The 23,951-nt window shown below is 31.4% G+C and overlaps 1 protein-coding gene across 1 annotated transcript in view; it reads left to right on the forward strand.

The window, feature by feature from the left end:
- Rab26 (RAS oncogene family member Rab26) overlaps positions 1-23,951 on the forward strand; it is a 266,939-nt gene that overhangs the window by 182,185 nt on the left and 60,803 nt on the right. The window contains exons 3-4 of the mRNA XM_088256895.1: positions 9,707-9,872; positions 15,559-15,669. Coding sequence (XP_088113021.1) covers positions 9,707-9,872; positions 15,559-15,669 — 277 coding nt within the window. The remainder of the gene's footprint in view (positions 1-9,706; positions 9,873-15,558; positions 15,670-23,951) is intronic.

The raw sequence follows: 23,951 nt of genomic DNA on the forward strand, positions 1-23,951 counted from the left end.
TTGTTCATGAATCACTAAAACTTCACTAGAGACATCTATTGGTGAGATGTAAAGAAGCTTTTTATTAAGCAGAAACTCTTATATTAGTATGTGAGATCCGAATCCCGGATTATAATCACACACATGAGAAACGCCAGAAAATACCATTTTCATTTTTATTATTAAGCTTATAATTTGACCAGATAATTTATTTACAACATTTTGAGTGTGTCCAAATACTTGTTCACAAAATCTGGATTATCTCCAATTACAGGAGTTATTTTCATATTATTTTTTGACATCTCATCAAAGATGAAGAAGAATATGGAAGTCTGGGCATTTACGGGGCTTACGACCGTCATAGGCTGGTTTGAGTGATCACTTTACACACGTGTAACATTCACCAATTCTACCCATTATTGACAACCACACTACTCAAATTCTTGGAAGTTCTATATATATGAACCAATTTAGAAACCTTGTTCATGAATCACTAAAACTTCACTAGAGACATCTATTGGTGAGATGTCAAAAAATAATATGAAAATAACTCCTGTAATTGGAGTTAATCCAGATTTTGTGAACAAGTATTTGGACACACTCAAAATGTTGTAGATAGATTAATCCATTTTATCTTTTTAATTTTTTATGTTTTTTAGTAAGCTTATATTAAATTTAATACGATTTTTTTACACAATTTGTGTCATATGTATAATAACATCTTCTTACAGTATACAAAACATTTCTTTTAAATTTCTTTCAGACTGTTTTCATTCTTCATCCAGATTTTGTGAACAAGTATTTGGACACACTCAAAATGTTGTAAATAAATTATCTGGTCAAATTATAAGCTTAATAATAAAAATGAAAATGGTATTTTCTGGCGTTTCTCATGTGTGTGATTATAATCCGGGATTCGGATCTCACATACTAATATAAGTGTTTCTGCTTAATAAAAAGCTTCTTTACATCTCACCAATAGATGTCTCTAGTGAAGTTTTAGTGATTCATGAACAAGGTTTCTAAATTGGTTCATATATATACAACTTCCAAGAATTTGAGTAATGTGGTTGTCAATAATGGGTAGAATTGGTGAATGTTACACGTGTGTAAAGTGATCACTCAAACCAGCCTATGACGGTCGTAAGCCCCGTAAATGCCCAGACTTCCCTATTCTTCTTCATCTTTGATGAGATGTCAAAAAATAATATGAAAATAACTCCTGTAATTGGAGTTAATCCAGATTTTGTGAACAAGTATTTGGACACACTCAAAATGTTGTAGATAGATTAATCCATTTTATCTTTTTAATTTTTTATGTTTTTTAGTAAGCTTATATTAAATTTAATACGATTTTTTTACACAATTTGTGTCATATGTATAATAACATCTTCTTACAGTATACAAAACATTTCTTTTAAATTTCTTTCAGACTGTTTTCATTCTTCATACACTCAGGCATTTTATCATATATTTTCAAACCCTTATACATTATACAATTTTGTCACTGTTTTTTTGTTAAAAGGCAGTTCTCTTCCATCATTATTTCTAGTACTATGTTTACATATTTATATTTATTTAAAACTACTTCATCCTTCAAATATTTAAGCAATCTATCGTTTAAAAAAGAAATATAAAAATAAGAATATTTTATATATTATTTACTTCATTTTTTTTAGGTAACCAGTACAGTGCTTCTCTCATTATATCTATTTTTTTAAGTACTATTCTCAAATCTTTATTTCGATTATATATTCTACTTATAGAAATGTAATTTCCAGGTTTTTTTTTGTTAAATGGCAGTCCTCTTCCATCATTATTTCTAGTACTATGTTTATATATTAATATTTATTTAAAACTACTTTATCCTTGAAATATTTAAGCATATTTTATATCTTATTTACTTACTTTTTTTAAGTTAACCAGTTTAGTACTTCTCTCATTATATCTAATTTTTATTTTTTTATTTATTTTTTAATTTTATTTATTTATTTATTTTCATAATACATAGATACATTCAATATACATATTCATTTCATATACACATTTATTATACGTATTACAGCTCTTTAGGCATGGCCTGTGTTGAGCCGAATTTTTATAAGTACTATTCTTAAAGCTTTATTTTGCTTACATATTCTACTTATAGAAATGTAATTTATTGAATTACTATGTATTATATATTACATATTGCTCTTCTATAATGAAATTCAAATGAATATAAAATCTCTTAAAATAATGTTGTATTTCAGATATGAATTCTGAATTCTTACGGCTCTAGTTATGAGAAAATTTCATCTCAAGTTCAACGTATTGACTTTGTATAGACCTTTACTTTAGTGTATACCGTTATTCAACAATCCAAAGTTTTTCCATTCTATTCAACTTCTGTTGAGTTCCGGTGAACACTCAATCAAAATCTAAAGTTTAGGAGAATTTTCAATGCGTTAAGTTTTAACGATAAATTAATTATAAAGCAATCCATCAGACGTCTCGTACTTCCACACAAATTATGATAAGTACGTTTTCTTTCATCTTCAAAGATTGATACGAGTAATTACAAGTTATTTATTTTCAGCAAATTTCGTATAACATGAATGTACCTGAGTCGAGATATACCATACATACTTATCAATTTACGTGATTCAAGAATAATGTCTCAAAATTGGTTCATATATATAGAACTTGCAAGAATTTGAGTAGTGTGGTTGTCAATAATGGGTAGAAGCTGTATTTCAATAAAGTTCCTCTTCTATTTTCTAGAAAATAATTTTACTAGCTAGGTCAATTACAATGAAGTGCTCTTTGATCGATATAATCCCCTCTTAATATTGTTTTATTAAACAGTCGAGTTTATTATCGTTATCGTCGAATTGAAGTGGGTGAAATCGGAAATATTGATCCGGTTACTATGTAGGTAGGTACTTCATATCTGTGAGTATTTACATAATATCCTAATTTATAAGTGTTCGTAAAATAAAGAGGATTTATATCATATTTCATTATATGGACAGTCAAAGTAACATTATCTTATAGGCAGGGAGAGTCCCGGAATTCAGTTCATGCCAAGCTTTTTACTAAAAAAAGCTTATAAATTCAAATATCACAATAAACCTTGAGTGTAAGTCCCTCTCCAAGTACAAGGGCGCAGTCTCTTTTTTGAGAAGGCACAGCGAAACTAAAGTCATAAGTTTGTCATAGGTATGCATAAATGTATAGAAATTGTATAAAAAAATGTCTTCTTCTTCCTCTTCATCTTGGTGGCCTCGTGGCCTGTTTTTTTAAGAGGGATTAATAAGGCTCCTGCGATGTCGATTCCCAGCTATCGATCTATCTCTTTTGTAGGTCTTCCCGGGATTCGTCGTCATGGGGTTGGCCGTACGATGTGGGTGAGTCTGGATGGTTCCATTCTCCTTACATGCGCATACCATTGTCTCTAAATGTAAATACATATATTAAATAAAAAAATAACTTTATTAAATGTAACTATATTAAATAAAAAAAACATTTAAATACTCATTACTAATCTAATACCATATTTTATCATTTTGACGAATTATATAAATATGGATTGTAATAACGTAAGCGCAAACATTGTTTCGTCTAATTGATTTTGGATATCAAAAAATATATATCCGTGAAAAAAATTGCCGGAACGCCGTTCCACCGCGTTACATGGAAAAAAGCCCTAGGTGAAAATAACATTATCTACCATTATTGTTCGATAATAATTTAGTCAGAAACTATGTCATTAATTGTATCTATTAAAACTCATATTTAGTTGACAATTAAATATTTAAAAAAATATATCGGTGATAATTGGTGATATCAACATTAATTTGCCGGACTCTAAAGATACCGCTGTTCTGTCATATAAAAATATGACGGCATCACCTGGTATGACAAGGTGCATAAATGATACAACTAGGGAAGCTGTCATACAACAGATCACGACTAGCTCGTTTTTGGACCATATTTATGTGCGTGATAGTACTACTACAAGCTTGTGTTCTGGAGTGCGCTATGGAGTTAATTTCATGAAAATTGAAAATGTTTATATGCTTAAATTTTCTCTCTTTTTTGTGTGTATATTAGGTTAAAATGGTTGAAAACAATAAAAAAATGAATTAAAAAAGAACTCCACCGACAAGACACACAAGGTGGCTTGGTGGGTCTCTGCATTTAAAAAAATGTCATTATTGTGATTTAAATAAATGTATACAATTAATGTTTAAAAAAATCGGCAAAAGCTAAACTGGCAGTCCTGTTATCAACCCTGATTTATGGAAGTGAAGTATGAAGTTAGTAAAAGGAAGATAAAAGTAGACCGATTGCAGTCGAAATGCAATCTCTCAGACGAATATGCGGCAAAACGATGTACGATACATAGTTGTTCAAATGGTATTCAAAAAGTCTGAGATAATTATTTTCAATGAAATTAAGAAAGGTGTGTTGAGATGGTTTGGACGTGTGGAACGAATGAGTGAGGAAAGAACGGTAAAATAAATTTATGAAGCGAATGTAGTTGAAAATAGGATCAGAGAAAAATCGAGAAAACTTGGCATGATCAAGTATGTTGAATACTAGAAAGTGATAATCGGCGGGCATGTACGAGGAGATGAGTGAATGTGAAAGAGGCGAGGAATGTTTGCAAAGGCTGAGTGGTGTGACGTTCTGTTTTCTCTGCGTACCCCTTCGGATAAGGGTTCCAAGGATCAAGTCAAGTTTTCTTCGGCCCTCCTCTGCTCTAATTTTTCTTTAGTTGGGAAATATTTACTTTGCTCATACAAGGTTTGTAGATCATTATGTGGATTTTTGTTTCTTCTAACTTAAGAAAAAGTTTTGTTTTAATCCCTCTTCTTCTATTACCAGTCACATTCGCCTCATAAATTTGTTTCACTATTATTTCTTCAAAACATTATCATTAATGAGACATTGATGATTATCGGCTGTCCTATTATAACTTAAAACACAGTAAGGGACATTTTTTTGAAGTAGTGTTTTTTTGCATTTTTGGACTAAGTAGAATCTATTAAGTTAAAAATGCAAAAAAAAACCCACCACAAAAAATGTCCCTTACTGTGTTTTGAGTTTGGACAGCCGTTATGATTTAATGTCTTATTGAAAATATATCAAATTTTAAAGTAATTCAACTTAGAGAAAAGAAAAATCGAGGGTTTATAATGGGGGAAAATACAAGCCAATCAATTGGTTATTAATCAAATATCGTCATACATTGTTTGTTATATAATAAAACGATTTGAAAGAAATGTAGTGCATGAGACGAATCATTATTCCACCCTTCGGAGAGAGGGTGCGTTTAAGGCTGTAGGGGAAACGGAATAGACAGTAACATTCACCCTATGTTTCCAGAGGGTGGATCGCACGTACTGTCAGTCAAGTGGATTATGATAGCCCATAATATCCTATTTATTATCTTTCTCTTTTCCCCCTTCAGTCGTGATTTAGGAAACATTTCGGCGTTCCTTGAATTAAAATGAATCAATTTTGAATTTGATAACGGTTGATATTAATATGTAATAATAAATACTAGGCTTGAATTATTTAAGAAAATCTTGTACATGAAACTGAGAACTGAGAACTTTTTTAGCTTTTCCATTTTTTTTTATTTTTTTTTTTATATACTTGACTGCAATGGCAACGCCATCTGTTGGACGTAGTAGCAACACGCGTAATACTAAACAATTATCTTGGCGCTTCGTAACAGTTGCTGTTTGCATTTGCATTGTTGTTTCATAGATTTTTTAATAAAAATATATTTTTATTACTTCACAAGTATTGTGAAATTATAAACAAATGTGTGCTTTCTATTATATTTAGGCATATGAGGCAGACTGACACATAACAAGACGTGACCGGGGTACAACTAGTTAAAAACTAACTAACCATCACGCCGCTTCCCCGGAGGGGTAGGCAGAGAGAATAGAACGCCACACCACTCTGTTCTGGCAAACATTCTTCGTCTCTTCTTAAAAAAATATAAACGAACAAATAAAAAAAACGTATTTTTCTGACACATTTCTCAAATATAAAATAAATCACCTTGCGAGTGCATAACTAACATCTTTTGGATATTACAAGTTCGATTTGATGTTTTATCTGAGGGGTGGGTTTTATGGTGAAAGGAAGGTTGTTCCAATATCATTGAAAGCCTCCCAATTAGAATGTACCCACCATTTCCTATTTACTTGCCTCGTCCTTGTCCCATGTACCATGGTCTATAAATAAAGCTCTCGGTGTTTCTTACCCACAATCAAGGATGCTTCCGTTAATCGCATTTCCATATCCGGTGCAGAGATGGCGGCGAACATCCGACCATAAATAGAATCTCATTACGTCACTTCGACATGAACTCGAATATGAAGAACGTCTTATTGAAAACTCGGAATATGAGCTACTTTATAATAAAATATAATTTTTGACATCTCAACATAGATGAAGAAGAATATGGAAGTCTGGACATTTATGGAATGTAGACCGTCATAGGCTGGTTTAAGTTATCACTTTACACACGTGTATCGTTATAAGCTAAAATAATAAAATTAAAAGGATATTTTCAGGCGTTTCTCATGTATGCAATTATAATCTAGGATTCGGAGATCTCACATACAAATATAAGAGTTTCTGGTCAATAAAAAAGGGTTCTTCATCTCACTAATAGATGTCTCTTGTGCAAATTCTAGTGATTCTTGAAAAATGTTTCGAAATTGGAATAATAACTTACGAGAATTTGAGTAGTTTGGTTGTCAATCATGGTTAGAATTGGTGAATGTTACACGTGTATAAAGTGATTACTCAAACCAGCCTATGACGGTTGTCAGCCCCGTAAAGGCCCAGACTTCTATATTCTTTTTGATTCCTGTTGAAATGTCATAAAATATTTTAATAAACTCCTACAATTGGAGATAATCCAGATTTGTGAAAAAGTAAATATTTGGAGACACTCAAAATGATGTTAGAATATTATTATATTCTGTTTAATATATGTATTAAGTTACTAAAAGTAACTGGCAACTTTCTTTACACGTGTCTGATATCAAATATTGCGCATAAAAAATATTTGAATTATTAATATACTACAAAGTCGTATATTAATCATACAAATGTAAATGTAGATAAATTTACTGACTAACCATCACGTCGTCGCTTCCCCGCAGGGGTAGGTAGAGAAAAATGAACGCCACATTACTCTGTCTTTGCAAATAATTTTATCCTTTTCCACACTCATGCATCTCCTCAAACATACCCGCTGATTATTCAGAATCCTAACCAATCTTTATCACTTTTTCAAGTATTTTAAATACTTACCAGAAAGCGTTTTTAAAAATTATGTTGCCGTGGTGTAGTTGGGTTTGACTGCGAAACTGGCGTCGCGGGTTTGATTCCCGCCAATTTCTAAATAAATTCAAGAACGATTTATTTTCAAATTGTCTGGGTGTTTATGATGTGATTTTCACATCTACCTTCCCTTTTCTTATTACTTTATCTGCAGACAGGCCTTTAAAAGAACAAACGAGATTGCTGGCTTGAAATTACAGCTTTATTTATTCTTCGATAAGATCTTCGATAGATCCATCACAAGATAGATTAAAATAAAACATGCTCTTATCTAGAAGAAACAAAAATCCTCAAATTGATCTACAAACCTTATACATAAAAAGCATGGCAAATAATAAATGTATAAAAAAAAACAGATCAAACCTAAAAAGGATTGGATTCTAACGCGTTTTTATTCGTTTTTTTTTTTAAATAATTGAACGAGTTTTCAATATAAATTATGGCTCTTTTAGAGATTCTTAGGTTCATAAAATCATTACTGGACATGTCAAAACTATTTATTTATTTATTGAACGGCCAATGCCTTTTACATAATACATATACTTATACAGTATCTAATACACTAATAGAGAAACAAAAAGTTTTAAACAATAATAAAATAACAAATTGTAAGCACTGGTAAATTACTTAAGTACCTAGAATTGTATAGGTGTAAAAGGACCGTCAGTCCATTTAAACTTTAAATTCGTTTGAAAATGCCATAACTAGGCGAAACAACTGTCAAAGTATTAATTTTTATGTGATTTTTTTACAATAATATACAATTTAGTAGACTCAAAAAACCTGTTTGATTTAAAAATTAATACCTATATAAATTCATAAAATCACTTGATGAATTCTACTACCATGAATTGTGAATATACCTTGATCCGGAAGTCTTGTAATTACGAGATAACACTAGAATCCCTCATAATCTGGGAAGAGGTAATTGCTAATTATACCTCTGGATTTTGTATTACTACCACCCCTTACCCGTATTATCAGTTCGCGAAACATGAAACACTGTCAAGTTCAGTATCAGGTGTCCCTTATTCAAATGCTCTTTGTCAAACTAATCGGCTGAAACTTCTCGGTACCTACTGCAATATCTTCCTGTAACAATTTAATAATTACACGTAACAACGTACCTGTATTTGGGAGAAATATATGACGTATTGATTTTGTTTGCTTTCACATAAAGTTCAGCAATTATGAGAGTTATTAGATTCGATTTCGGAATAAAAATATAAATAGTATTAAACAGAATAAAATTACAAGTATCTTGTTTTTTCCAAATCTATTTTTTTTGACCAGTGAACGGGTTTCGTCGTTACCGACATCATCAGACTGGTGAAGATGTCGGTAACGACGAAACCCGGTCACCAAATAAAATATAATGGAAAAAAACTATGTAGTTGTTATTCTATTATATTTTTTAAAAAATATTTTTTATTTAAAGATAATACTGCATGATCTAATATGCATCGCTTTAAATTTTATTCAGCACCAGTCTGCATTTAGAATATGAACGCGTCACTCCAGCCTTGAGTCATGAACTATGTGCCGTATTAGGTGAAGCGAAGCCAAAAAAGGCTGTGTATAAAATCTGCTGTGGATACTGTTTATGAAAATCGCCTTTAAATTAATTAAAACATATTTTTAAATATTAAACAATACTTAGCAAATAGTATAAGCGTGAAATTTACGTTGATAATTAGACACAGAAAAAAATATTTTTATTCGTCATACTCGTAGGTATTTTTATTTTTTAAGTATGTGAGGCATATTTGTGGAAGTAACATTTCTTATGATAATGATAAAATATGATAATGAATTACACGTACGAGTATAGGTTAAAATTATGTTTTTCGTTATTATAATTTGGGATTGTAACATTTTTTTATGATAATGATAATACACATCGCTCACTCCTTTCAAGAATGTCATAAATCAAAAATCGACAGTTTTGAGTTGAGCATGTTTTTAGAATGCCCAGAAAATGTACTATATCCCAGCAAAAGAGGCATATTTTTAACTCAACATTTACCCGCTACAGGGCAGGAAATGTTGTTTTTGCATTTTGAAGAAAACGTATTGTTTAATTATTTTTTTTAAATATACTAAATATTTTTAAAATGGAGAAAAAAACCTTCAGGTTTTACCTTAAAAGTTCTGTGGCACAGTAAAAAGTTCAATAAGTGGCTTGATATTTATTTTCAATACATTGTGTTATATTTTTAAACATTAAAAACGTTCTCCTGAAAAATCAAGTTTTTTGATAAATGACGTTGTTGAAAGGGGTGAGCGATATACGATAATAAATTACATGTAAAAGGTAAAAATATGTATTTCGTTATTTTACTCTACTAATTTGTTAATTTCTTTCCAGGATGACAGACGATAGTATGAGTGATGACGTGTTTGAAGACGAGGTTCACCCTGCTCCGAGTGGTTCAGTCAGGTCATCTACAGGATACAGAGACTATGAACCCCCTCCCGATCTCCTGAACCACTACAATGCCAAGAGGGTGGAGGAAGAGTTACAGATTCATAAGGTGAGGAAATTATTATTTATTCGTTACATTGAATTAGTTTCTACCAGGGTCACAGGAGGCATCAAGAGTAAATTGAAAGCTGTCCCACCACATGCCCAGATCTGATACAGAAGCATCTAGGCTTCCTGACAGATCTGCTCTTGCAAAGCAATTTTTTTTTGTTGACCTTAGTTGCGACATTTATTGAAAATGTGGAACAATATAAAACCAATTTTATATAAAGAGTAAATAACAAAGTGTAGTCTAGGCTTCCTGACAGATCTGCTCTTGCAAAGCAATTTTTTTTTAACTAAGTTGCGAAATTTATTGAAAATGTGAAACAATATAAAATCAATTTTATATCAAGAGTAAATAACAAAGTGTAGTCGATGCACGTTGAAAGATTCAAAGAAACATGATGCTGTAATACTTATAATAAGTTTGGATAATTTAAATAGCGCCTTTTTCGTACAATACTACCACATACGCACCTATACTTTAAAAAAATATTATCATTATTTTTTAATAATGGTGTCCAATAAATAGAAAAATAAATAATGCCCCATTGGGATAGTATTCGATACTTTTTCTCGGTTATATATTTTTCTCCCGTAAGTTATTGATATCAAATATATTAGGAGCTAGTACGCAAACATATTTGCCATGATTAGCTAATGATTCGAATCCAAAAACCGAATTAAGTAAACACTTATTTTAAAGAAGTCGTTACTTAATTCGATCCCCCATGTCTGATAAATAGATATGCCGGTTGGTTAGGGCGTTATTTAAAAAAAAATGAAAGAAGTTATTTTTAAATATTTTTATCTACCATATGCCGACAGATATATTTTAGACCAAATGGATATTCATAGTGGTTGAAATATCAAGAAATTTAGTTTATATTTTTAAACTGTACCCTTATTTAATTGTTAACGAATATTGCATTTTTGGTTGACTTTAACTTCGAATTGTAGGGCATTTCAAAATAATATATTTTAACTTAATAAATAATAAAAATCCCTTACCGCACCCCAATGGTGCATAGGGCACTGCTTAATATAAACGCAGTGTTATCTCAATCGATTACACATGAAGGAAAGGTGATCAGCCCTCCACTTCAGGTACCAGTCCAGTGTAATATTGAATAAATATTAGAGTGAAAAAATCACTTATATTTATTAAACCCCCCTGGGAATCGAACCCGGGACCTCCAGAACGGTAGCCGAGCATGCTGACCATTACACTACGGAGGCGGACATTATATATTATTTTAACTTAATACAATTGATTAAGTTTATGAACGTTAATGTAGTATGTTTAAATAAATAATAAAATAAAAGCATTTAGTTTGAAGAGTGCTCATTGAAAAATGATAAAGGTAAGAAATAAACTTGAAAAAAACTGCCATAGACTGAATTTATGGTAATTCGTTACTTGATCATTTTCAATATCAGTTTGAGAAGTATTTATTTATTACTTCGAGTGGTTTTAGAAGCTATTGAACCTTTAAGAGTTCCCCTTTCTTTGTAAACTTATTTACGTTTATTGGGTAGAAATAAAATATGGAGATAGTAGAGGTAGTGAGACATAAAATGTTATGAAGGTAACTATCAAAATATTTATTTTGCACACATCGTCTCGTTCAGCTTATAAAGTCTGGTCTTCACAAAATAGTAAATAGAATATTACTATTTTGTATATAATAAATTGTATAACAAAAAAACCCAAAACTAAATTAATGTCATAATTTTTATTTATTTATTTATTTCAAAACATATTACATACATAAGTTATATATACATATAATATTCCCGATGAGTAATTTCTATTTCTCATTTTGGGACATGGGATTGAGGTTAACAAGACTGGAACACAAATAACAAAATAACATTTTTTTTAAATAACCAAAACTAATAAAAACAATTAACAGGTGTAATAAATAGGCATAAGAAGCATATTTAAAAGAAATAAATGAGAAAAACATAAGGTAAGAAGCATATTTAAAATAAAAAATGAGAAAATATATAAAATGAGAAAAAAATAAATAAAACCCTTATCCGCACCCAATGGTGCATAAGGCACTGCGTCGTATAAACGAAGTGTTATCTTAATCGTTTACACATGAAGCACAGGTGATCAGCCCTCCGCTTCAGGTACCAGTCCAGGGTAATATTGAATAAATATTACAGTGAACAAATCACTTTATTTATTTTACCCCCCTTGGGAATCGAACCCGGGACCTCCAGAACGTTAGCCGAGCGTGCTGACCATTACACTACGGAGGCGGACATAAGGTAAAAATTAATACGTAGACTGACGTCATCAAAGAAAATGTACTTTAGAAGTACATTGTGCTTTAGAAATCATTAGGTATTTAGAAGTAACATATCTGGGTCCCTTTCAAAGTTTTCAACTCCCCGACGCACACACTTATCCCAAAGTCGTTTCCACTTTTGGAATCAGTCCTGGAACGCTTCTTTTGTGATGTCCTTCAGCTCTTATGTCGCATTTGCCTTAATCTCGGGAATCGCCTCAAAGCTTCTTCCTTATAAGGACTTTCAGACTACGTATTAATTGAACAGCCCACATATATCGAATATCGATATATAATGCTTGTACTTTCTTCTTTCGACAGAGTGTTATGATATTTAGATTTGAAAATAGCTTTTCAATATTTTTGATTATCACTAAACATACTTTCCATAAAAAACAAAATTAGTCTCAAATATTATTTTAAAGTTGACCTAACAGAAGCCAGAAGCCGAAAGAAGGCATAAGTCTATGTGTAAACTTAAAAGTGGTAAAAATAATGTTAAGATAAAACTTTTCGTAGGTTTAAATAAAACCGATTACACTCTATGTATAACTTATTGAAGTATGTTTTTTAAAATGATAAATCCTTGGAAATATACTTCTTACATACTTATGAATAACATATGTGTTATAATTAATAAATGTAGTTATAAATAATCTGTACGTATTAATTAATATGATATAATTACTAATGAAAAACATACACATGTCTATGGTACGTTCTAACGAAAAACAAACATATATTTTTTTAATTTCTTAAGTTAGTTTAAATAACCATTTAATACAAACTATTATTTAAACCTAATTTACATCATACATATTTACGCCTTTTTACAATACAGAAAACAATTATTTTTACATTACTACGCATTTTATCGTTAGAAAACACACACACACACACACACATACACACACACACATACACACACACTATATATGTATATATATATATATATATATATATATATATATATATATATATATATATATATATATATATATAACTAACTATCACGCCGCTTCTCTGCAGGGGTAGGCAGAAAGAATAGAACGCCACATCACTCTGTATTTGCAAACATTCTTTGCTTCTTCCACATTCATGTATCTCCTCATACACACCCGCCGATTATTACGACTCCTAACCTGATCACTTTCAAGTATTTGGCGTACCTGATCGTGCCATGTTTTTCTCGGTATTCCTCTGCTCCTTTTCCCAATTACATTAGCCTTATATATATATATATATATATATATATATATATATATATATATATATATATATATATATATATATATATATATATTTAAAGGTATTTATAAAAATATATCAATAAGCATAATATGCTTATATATATATTATATAATACGTTCTGGTGAATAACATGCATTTGCCAATGATTATCATTTACGTACAAATGAATAACATATTGTTTCGAGGATTGAGTGTTCCATTCTCCGAAAAACCACTCAAGAGATGAGGGAATTTTCCCTTGTTTGAGAGGGCTGTCTCTTTAAGGGCGGGTGGGGTGCAGACAGAACGGGGAATAGTGGATTAGGGGGTGGTCACGTGCCTGGAATACTCCCTGGGGTCTACAAGAAAGCGTGTCCGCGCGGTCCCACGTGTCACCAACCGCTGTACGTAGGGTAATACTTAACCTTCGGGCGGGCGCGCTGTCGTAAAATCTACGACAAATGCGCCTTATCGCTTCCTCCACTCTTACTCTTGCTCTGATCTTACTCGTACTATTTAGTTGCAAGCATCGAGCTCCGAGCTATTGGAGGATTACTGTCTTTCTAAATTAAAGACGTTCCTGGTATCCTTAGAAGTTTTTGTTATTCATAGATATTACGAAATTTCCGTAGAGCTCAAATTTTAAGAAACGTTCCTTAAGTGTAAGTTATTTAAAAGAAAACATTTGTTTTTTACCACTTGATTTATAATTATTTTATTTCAACGACTATTTAGTTTCGGAAGATACAGATGCTTCCATCTTCAGGTCTAAATGAATATAACTCGAGTGGTAAAAAACAAGTGTTTTCTTTAAATCATCATGTCTTACCACAAAGTGAATGGCGAAACAAGAAATAAAAGTATGAGTAAATTAAATGTACTTGACTAAAAATGCTCTCAGTATTTAAAATTAACTTAATACGTAAACTCACTAAATGAGATGACAATATTCTTTTTGAGAATAAATAGGTCGATAAAATATTTTGGTTTCAAATATTAACACATTTAGAGTGATGTTTCAGTTTTCATTTAATAATGTCAAATATTTTATTTAAAGAACTGTCATTTGTCACTTTTCATAACCTTACAGCAATTCCCTAAAATTCATATAAAGAAAACACAATTTACATGGAGAAAACTTGATGACGTAAAATTTACGACAAACGCCCCCCGCTCAAGGAAAATTTCCTAGCGCGCCTGCTGGAAGGTTAAACGACCCGCGCAACACTGGCAGATTGCGACAAGTGTTCTGTATTGATACTGCCTAAATCCCCGGAAAGGTCAAGGGTTGTGATGTACTTTCGAACAATTTATTGAGTTGTATTTATTTAACATACTAATTTTTTGGAAGTGAGGATACCATGTATAATATTATATGGGTTTTTCACTTCAAACTGGACTTCTAACAAAACAAATTGGACATTATAAACGTTATTTATTTCATTAAAAGGTTAGATTTTTAAAAATCATATTCAAAGTAGTGCTCACGATTCAAAGTAGTAGTGTGGTTGTCATTCATTGGTAGAAGGTGAATGTTAATCGTGTGTAAAGTGATCACGTATAAAAGTGATATTTGCATGAGTCGGAAAGTGATCTCTTAACCATCCTATGACAGATAATAAGCCTTGTGAATTCCCAGACATACATATTCTTCTTCCTCTATCTTGAAATTTAAAAATAACTCCTAAAAACCCTGATTTGTGAATAAGAATTTGGACTCACCCAAAAATGTTATGGTAAGGAAAACGCTAAATTACCATAACACAAAGTTGAAAATGCTATTAAAATATTAAAAATAGTATGTAAAATCAAGTCTGCCTACGTAGTGTTATGGTCAGCACGCTCGGTTACCGTTCTGAAGGTCCCGGGTTCGATTCCCAGGGGGGTCAAATAAATATAAGTGATTTTTTCACTCTTATATTTATTCCATATTACCCTGGTCTGGTACCTGAAGCGGAGGGCTGATCCCCTTTCCTTCATGTGTTATAACGATCAAGATAACACTGCGTTTGTATGGTGCAGTGCCCTATGCACCATTGGGGTGCGGATAAGGGTTTGAAAAATGTAAAATACGGTATTAATTATGAGTGAAAGTAGTATATTGTGTGGGTGGAGGGGTTTTGATACATTTATTTTACTGAAAGAAATTGTTTTTTTTCCCAGACAATCCTGCTGGGAGACAGTGGCGTGGGGAAGACGTCTCTCCTGGTCCAGTTCGAGACTGGAAAGTTCCAGTCGGGCAACTTCTCCGCTACCGTTGGCATCGGATTTACCGTAAGCTTCCTCACACTTCCCGTGCACTCCCCAACATGTTACTCTACAGCCTCATATTATCCTGGTACCGCTGATATGCTAGTTGGTAGATGCCACGTGTAAATATCCCTACAAATTTACATAGACTGCTTTCGTACGCTGAATAAAAAAAAAAACTAATCTTGTACATAGCGCTCGTATAGTAGTTTTCATTTGAACTGGGCTTTTACTATCAAAAACCTTGTAATTATTCACCCCATTATCATTATTGTTTTTTTTCACGAGTTATGAAAAGTGATCAATTTATTTGAATTTATTTAGCCTACAGATTATTATAAAATATTATATGAGACAAGCAAATTTTTTTCACATAAATTAATAAACTTTTTGTGAATCATATGATAATTAGATTTTTTTATATATTTTATAATTGTACATATGTATATATATACAGTAGGACCTCTATAATCCGAACACCGAAAATTTACCATCAGTTCGGACTAGTGGAGCTTTCGGATTACATACAGTGGAGCGAATCTATAGGGTATTTTTTTTTATCAAATATGTATTGTGAAATGTTTAAGTATGTATTTATTCAACATTTTTATTTATTCAAGAAATAAAATATTTTAGTTGGAGATTTATTTGATGACATGTTAAAATCTTTGTCTCTCAATTTATGTAAAAGCATCTTCTCTGACACAATAATATCTACTTGGTCAGCCCATTCTAGGCATGTATTTGAGTGGGCGTTCGGATTACAGAAGTGTTCGGATTAGCGGGGGTTATATAAATATGTTGATATATAATTATTTAATCATTGATTGATATTTATGTCAAGGACTTTTATCATATTTTATATTTAACTATATTATTATAAGTAATTATTATAATATAACTTTAAAAAAAATGCACATTTTTTATTACTTTAATGTATCATAGGATTAAGTTAAAGTCTAATAATTACTCTACCTAATAAATTATATTTCCAATTTCATATTATTTTTTGACATCTCGTCAAAGGTGAAGAAGAATATGGAAGTCTGGGCATTTACGGGGCTGACGACCGTCGTAGGCTGGTTTAAGTGATCATTTACATACGTGTAAAGTGATCACTTAAATCAGCCCCGTAAATGCCCAGACTTCCATTATCCTCTTCATCTTTGATGAGATGTCAAAAAATAAAATAAAAAATAACTCCTATAATTGGAGATAATCCTGATTTGTGAACAAGTATTTGGACACACTCAAAATGTTTCAGTTTAAAATATGTGTTTATTGAAATTTGTAGTGAAGAGTATATTTATAAGCGTTGTGTAAATTCTACAGATTTTAATTATTTTACCATGAAATCTTTGGGTAGTTAAATTATCATATAATACAATATTCGCAAGGATTGGGCTGGTCCTTCATTAAATAATGGTTTCCCTGACCCGATTAAAGAATAGTCCTTGAACTCCTATGAGGATCCTATTGAAAATTGTTATGTTATAAGTCTTTATGGAAATAATTACCTTTAGGGAATATTTTAAGATTAATCGATGGAAATATGAGATATTCTACTATGGTTTATACTACTACTCCTGTGCTACTACTACTGTGTTTTAAATAGTACCTACTTATTGAATGGTTAAAATTTTTGAAGATCACATTTGCTTTCTGTCTCTTAAATAATTTCTTTGAAGACTATCACGCTAATCTGCCAATTTTTTTACATTAAAAAAACCTTTTAATTGTTTGCTTTTTTAAATCTATATATATAAATACTTTTTTTTGTTTGTTCGGAATCTTTAATCTCCTGAAATCACCGATTGCTTTGAATTTTTGACACAATGTAGCATTCGAATACACTTGTGTTTTTACCTGTAAAAGGTGAAACCGTTTTATTCTAAAACAGTTTAACGCAATGGCAGCGCCATCTGTTTAACGTTGAAGCAACACATGCAGTACTAAATATTGTTCATGGGCCACAGCGTCCTCTGAATAGATCATATTGCTAACTCATTTTATTCGACAACATTGTTGTGATATTTCATAGTTTTTTTATATGTTTTTTGTTTCACAAGTACCTATTGTGAAATAAACATATTAGCAATGTATGCTCTCTATTTGATTTATTTTCCATTTAATCAGACTAAGGCTCAGCAACGCGCGGTACTGCTAGTAAGTAAATCGAAGCTTTGAAATATTTTTTAAAAAATCTCCGAAGAAAGATTTGTATAGATAGGTACTCGGTTATGTTGCTGTTCGTATATAAAGTTTGATAATACAGAATATGAGATTATACCTTTTGTTGAATTATTGGCATGTACGTCAAAAATATCAAACGCGATTTTCATATATTCGAATATATAATAGAAAAGAGCCGCTCCGAATTCAGTAATATACCAAAGGGCCCTTTTCTTACCTTTTTCACAATAATCCCTCCCTATAAAGGGAAAAGAGTCATCTGTGATGTTCCCGCGGAAGTTATTATCAATAAGCATCCTCATACATTTATCGCGGGTATTCAAAGTCGTGATAATATACAATATGTAGGGGAGTTTTCAGGAAAAATAAACAAAACAAAAGTACATATTTATATAGATTTTTAATGAAAAATTATGTAAATTGGTTACGAGGCGTTTAATATTAAAAGAGAAATATTTGAACAATTTATATTTGAAGCACTAACTTTGTGATTTTCCATTTTAAAATTAAAATGTAACTGTGTTGTAAAATCACTATAAATATTATATTACAACTTAATTATAACTTAATTATAAAGTCTACCGGTTTCGAAACTAACCACTTCTTTATCAAGACTGATTAATACTAAATTAATCAGTCTTGATAAAGAAGCGGCTAGCTTCGAAACCGGTAGACATTATAATAAAGTTTTAATAAAATATTTATAGTGATTTTAAAACAAAGTTACATTTTAATTATAAAATTAAGAAATTTTTGTGTTTTTATTATTTATAAAAATACTTCAATTTCACCCTATTTCTGTGAGCCTAAGCGGCTCATTATTAGAAATAGGCATCAAATTGTTGTAGAGTGGATTCGAACCCAGAAACTCTGACTCAAGAGTCTCAGACACTAACCACGGGACTACAGTTCAATTCAGTAGGATTCGCTTTGAAACTGGAACTATTAACTATAATTGAAACTATTAATATCAAGATATATCTCATTTCAGTCGACCTGGGTGTTGAGTTGATTTTACATCCCCTTTCTTCCTACTTAGTGTTAATGATTGAATCGCTCATGCTTCGTTTACGAACATCAGGCATTTCTTTATAGCACGGAGTAGACAAATCCATCTCATCAAACTTTACTGGAGAAGCTTTAAAAGTTCATTAGGGATCGTTTCAAATAACTCTGAATAAGCGAGTGCGGGAGATGAACTGAAAATCACCTCTAAGAGCTTTCAGGGGGTGGGCATTGTTTGGGGTGGAGGCCACCTGTTGTCATGACAACAGTTAGGGCATGCGCACGGCCATCTTGTATTTGATCAGGGAATTATCGGGAAAGCTTAAACTGTCATATTTCATGTACTAAATTGGGAAGTGATTCATGGATTTTTTGGGAAAATGCTAGTTTTTATAATAAATTAAACTGCGAGTTTATTAGATATTAGTTTTCTACTGATATTTATTAGTGGAACTATATTTTATATCTCCTGAAGCGGAGGGCTGATCACCTTTCCTTCATGTGTAAACGATCAAGATAACACTGCGTTTATATGACGCAGTGCCCTATGCATCATTGGGGTGCGGATAAGGTTTTTTTTATTATTATATTTTATATAATAAAATAACTACTACTTATATATATTTTTCTCCACAAATATTTTATTTGATCAGTAACCGGATTTTGTCGTCACTGGTCAAATAAAATATATGTGGAAAAGGAGTTTATTTATAATAATAAACATTGAAACCAGATATTAGATTTCAGAGAAACATGTATAAAAAAGTCCCTGAAAATGTATTTAAATATGTATTTTGTAGCAAAATATAATTTCAATAAAAAAATGAATTTTGATTTTATAATCTGAAATACACCAATCTGTTAAAACTTCAAATATTCTTGAATTATAAAGCTTTGAAAATGCATTTTAATCACTTTCAAAAGACATTAAATAGTAGGTACTGTCAGATGACACGCGATATTACAACCTAATTAGTTCATGACATATATTCGGTATAATTTTTTCATCTATTGTTACAAATTGTTTACAATATATTGTATAAAGTTCACTGTAACTTTCCAAGCAAAGTTTCATCAATCGCACAGAGAGGGACTTGTACGTTTATTTGAAACAGAATTAAGTTATATGAATCTTACAATGTTATTTGAATCTTGTATTTTATGTATTGGCAACTCGACACAGATGAAGACGAGTATGGAAGTCTGGGTAAATACCCAGTTAATCATAGGATATCAATCAGGATAAATACAATTTACGAAATTTTAGTAGTGTGATTGTAAATTATGGGTAAAATGGTTACATTATAAACATATTTATTCTACCTATAATTGACAACCATACTACGAAAAATTCGGAAGTTCTATATATCTTTTAAATGTCACCTTTAATACCATCAGTACATTCAGTCCCAGCTTTGGTTAAGCTGAGTATGAATATGTTTTGTTTTGTATTTAGAGGAGACCTTTGTTGTTTTTTTATGTATTTTTGCATGGTTTAATTCTTACACATTTTTTCGAATGTTTGAGAATCTCGGGGTTGTGTCAGAACTGGGGGATACTTGCCAAAGGGTGCAACGCAATACTTTAACCACGTTCCTGGAATTTTAATCACATCTACAAATTGCTTCCTAATAATTGTTTTAGGGTTATCGTCCAGTTGGTTTAGTCCTGAATTTGGACAACAAAATCGTTACTTCGCGACAGAGAATGTTAAAACACTTTACTTATGGATCAGTTTCTGCCGTTCTACGGTATGTTCTAAGCCAAGTTTTTCAGATCTCATTTACGTAGATGGGACTTTAAGGTGGTCAAATTTAAAAAAAAAATTAGAGTGTTTTTTTACTATAATATTTATTTTATATTCCCTTGGACAAGTCACTGTCATATAATAAAAAAAATCAAATTAAAATTGTATCTCTTTGATCCAGTGCCCTGTGCACCACTAGGTGTGGAAAAGGGTCATTGGTGTATGTATATAATATACAATAATATATGTATATAATAATGTATGTATATAATAAGACCCTTATCCTAACCCCAATGGTGCATAGGGCACTGCGTCATATAAACGCAGTTTTATCTTGATTGTTTACACATGAAAGAAATGTGATCAGCCCTCCGCTTGAGGTACCAGTCCAGGGTAATATTGAATAAATATTAGAGTGAAAAAAATCACTTATATTTATTTCACCACCCTTGGGAATCGACCCGGGACCTTCAGAATGGTAGCCGAGCGTGCTGACCATTACGGAGGAGGATAAATATATATACATATATATATATATATATATATATATATATATATATATATATATATATATATATATATATATATATATATATATATATATATATATATATATATATATATATATATATATATATATATATATATATATATATATATATATATATATATATATATATATATATATATATATATATATATATATATATATATATATATATATATATATATATATATATATATATATATATATATATATATATATATATATATATATATATACATATATATATATATATATATATATATATACATAAATACATACATATATGCGATATTGAGTAACATTGTTATTGTATTACTAAAGGGTGGTAATGCAGTTTCAGATCCACCCCCTTCCTATAGTTCAGCACCCATACGGGGTAGGTTGTCATTGGACAAAGGGAGGCTCAGGGTTTAATATTCACCCTTGCACAGTGTGATCGAATCATGATTAAAATGTATATGGTGGTTACGTATGTACATATGTAGACAGAAAGGTATTATGTTGTAAATTGAATTGCATATTGTTCTTATGAATCTATTCTATTGAATCTAGAGTTTGATATTAATATAAGGTTAATTATATATTTAGAAAACTAGTTTCATACAACTTCAATTTAATTGTTTATCGATTTGGCATTAACTTTGTGGGATATGTTGATTATTTTTATGTGTGGAATTTCTAAATTTTCTTAATTGTTCTTAAAACATTTAGAAAATTTAGAAATGTATAATTTAATTTAAAACATTAATTAATAATTAGCTTTTTCAAAATATTGTACATTACCATTAATATCTGTGTTTCCTTTTACAAAAAGTACCCTCCCTTAACCCCCCCCCCCCTTTATTTATTACCCTACTAACCTCTTAAATATATCCGTTTTTTTTTGCTCGTTAGTTTTAACAATCACCTGTCGTTGAAAACAACTGAAGTTTTCGAAACTAGTCGTGTGTAATGAAATATAACTCATTAAGTGTTATTATACAAGGGTTTAATTTAAAAAATCAACACCAATTTCGTACCATAACACAAACTCATATTTTGATTATTTTTGTTTTTTGTTGTTGTTGTGAGGTCAAGGGATCTTGCATCCCTTATGTCACTGCGACTATATTGGATCTTATGTGCCCTCTCTCTTTATCACAGCTCACTTTCAAGACCTACATGAGTCATATAGCTTACGACTTGTCTTGGTGGTAAGAGCTTCACCTTCTCGGAGTCCAGTAGTGGTCCTGCAAGGATGTGACTTCGTTTGCGAACGAGTGCGTCTCAATTATAGAGAATGTGGATTGGTGTTTCGTTATCCTCCGTATAAAATCTGCACACTGGGGAGTCATGTAGTCCAATTTTCGTCATATGTTTCATCAGTCTGCAGTGTCCTGTCAAGGTCCTGTTTAGGATCCTTATTTGTTTTTTGCTACGCTTAAGAGCTTCTTTGTTGAATTTCCGCGAGTACCCCATGATCAGTTCCTTTGCGTGTTTCATCCCTGAGCTGTTGGACCAGATCTCTTGGCTCTTGTCCATGGCCCAGTTTTTTTATGCTAAACTTCATAGTGCTGAGTGTCAGTCCGCATATGGGCTCAGGGCCCAAATAATCAACTTATCATCCCACAAAGTTAATGCCGAATCGATATACGATAAAATTGAAGTTGTATGAAACTAGTTTTTTAATGGATAATATTTTGATAATGGCTAACTGTTACTTTTTATTTAACTCCTAAATAATCTTTACAACCACAATGTACCCTAATGTCTTGTTGAGTACTTTATGTACCTTTATGGTCACGGTTTATCGCTTCGCTCTTCTCAAGAGAGAACACTTAACGTTCCTTGCCGTACTATGTACAACATTCTTCACTACTTCCTTTTCCCTCCTGCTGCCAGGCTCTGCTAGCTTCTAGGATGTATTTCAGGGCTCCCCTGAATTTTCATGGAATTTCAAATTTCATGTATTCAAGTATTCAATTTTCAGGGAATTTCAGGACTCACGGTAGGAGTAAGGGAAAGATTTTTGGCGAGTAACTTTTCGGTTTCCGAAATTTTCAGTTATTTCATATAAGTGTTTTTCTGAATCGATTGAATTAATTAAATCGAATTATTTCTTACAATCGAGTAATGGTAACAATGAATAAATTAATTAAATACATCGATTACATTCATTCGAATCATACAAACCTTGCCATGCATTGTTATGTAAGTAATTTAATCAATGTGACATGTTTTCAAATGAAATCGGTACCAGAAATCATAGAAACCTTTGATAGTAACCGGCTGGTTTAAAATATAGTTGCTTGATTTTTTATTTCATTGGTTACATAGTAAAAGAAACAGTTCAAATTCTTTTCTGTACCCGATGGTGCAAAGGGAACTGCCTCGTATTGACGTAGTGTTATATTGATCGTTCCTTACATGAAGGCAAGGTATTATTCTCTTTTATTATTAAATAAATACTAGAGTGTTTAATAACTTATATATTAATTTTCACCCCCACTGGGATTCGAACCCGGGACCTTCAGTACGGTAGCTAAATGCGTTTTAGTTTAGTCAGTTTTATCTCATACAAATCTCGTTTGAAACCCTACATTATAATATAAATATCATAATAGCAGTACCTACCTACCTGATCATGGACTAAAGATCAACTAATCAAAATGTTTCTTGTTTTTGCGGTCCACATTCAACTGTTAAGCAGGCCCCTTTTCCTTTTTGCCGAGTGGTCGCATTTTGCCCTACAGATAGCTGAATTCATCTCGAGTAGGCTATCGAGAGCTCGCAGCCATCCATCAGTCCTGTTCGCGCTTTTCCCGCGTAAGGTCC

This window comes from Brachycentrus maculatus, unplaced genomic scaffold (genome assembly GCF_059751285.1).
Source record: "Brachycentrus maculatus isolate JH-2025_06_01 unplaced genomic scaffold, ASM5975128v1 h1tg000069l, whole genome shotgun sequence".
In the NCBI taxonomy this organism is placed as follows: Eukaryota; Metazoa; Arthropoda; class Insecta; order Trichoptera; family Brachycentridae; genus Brachycentrus; species Brachycentrus maculatus.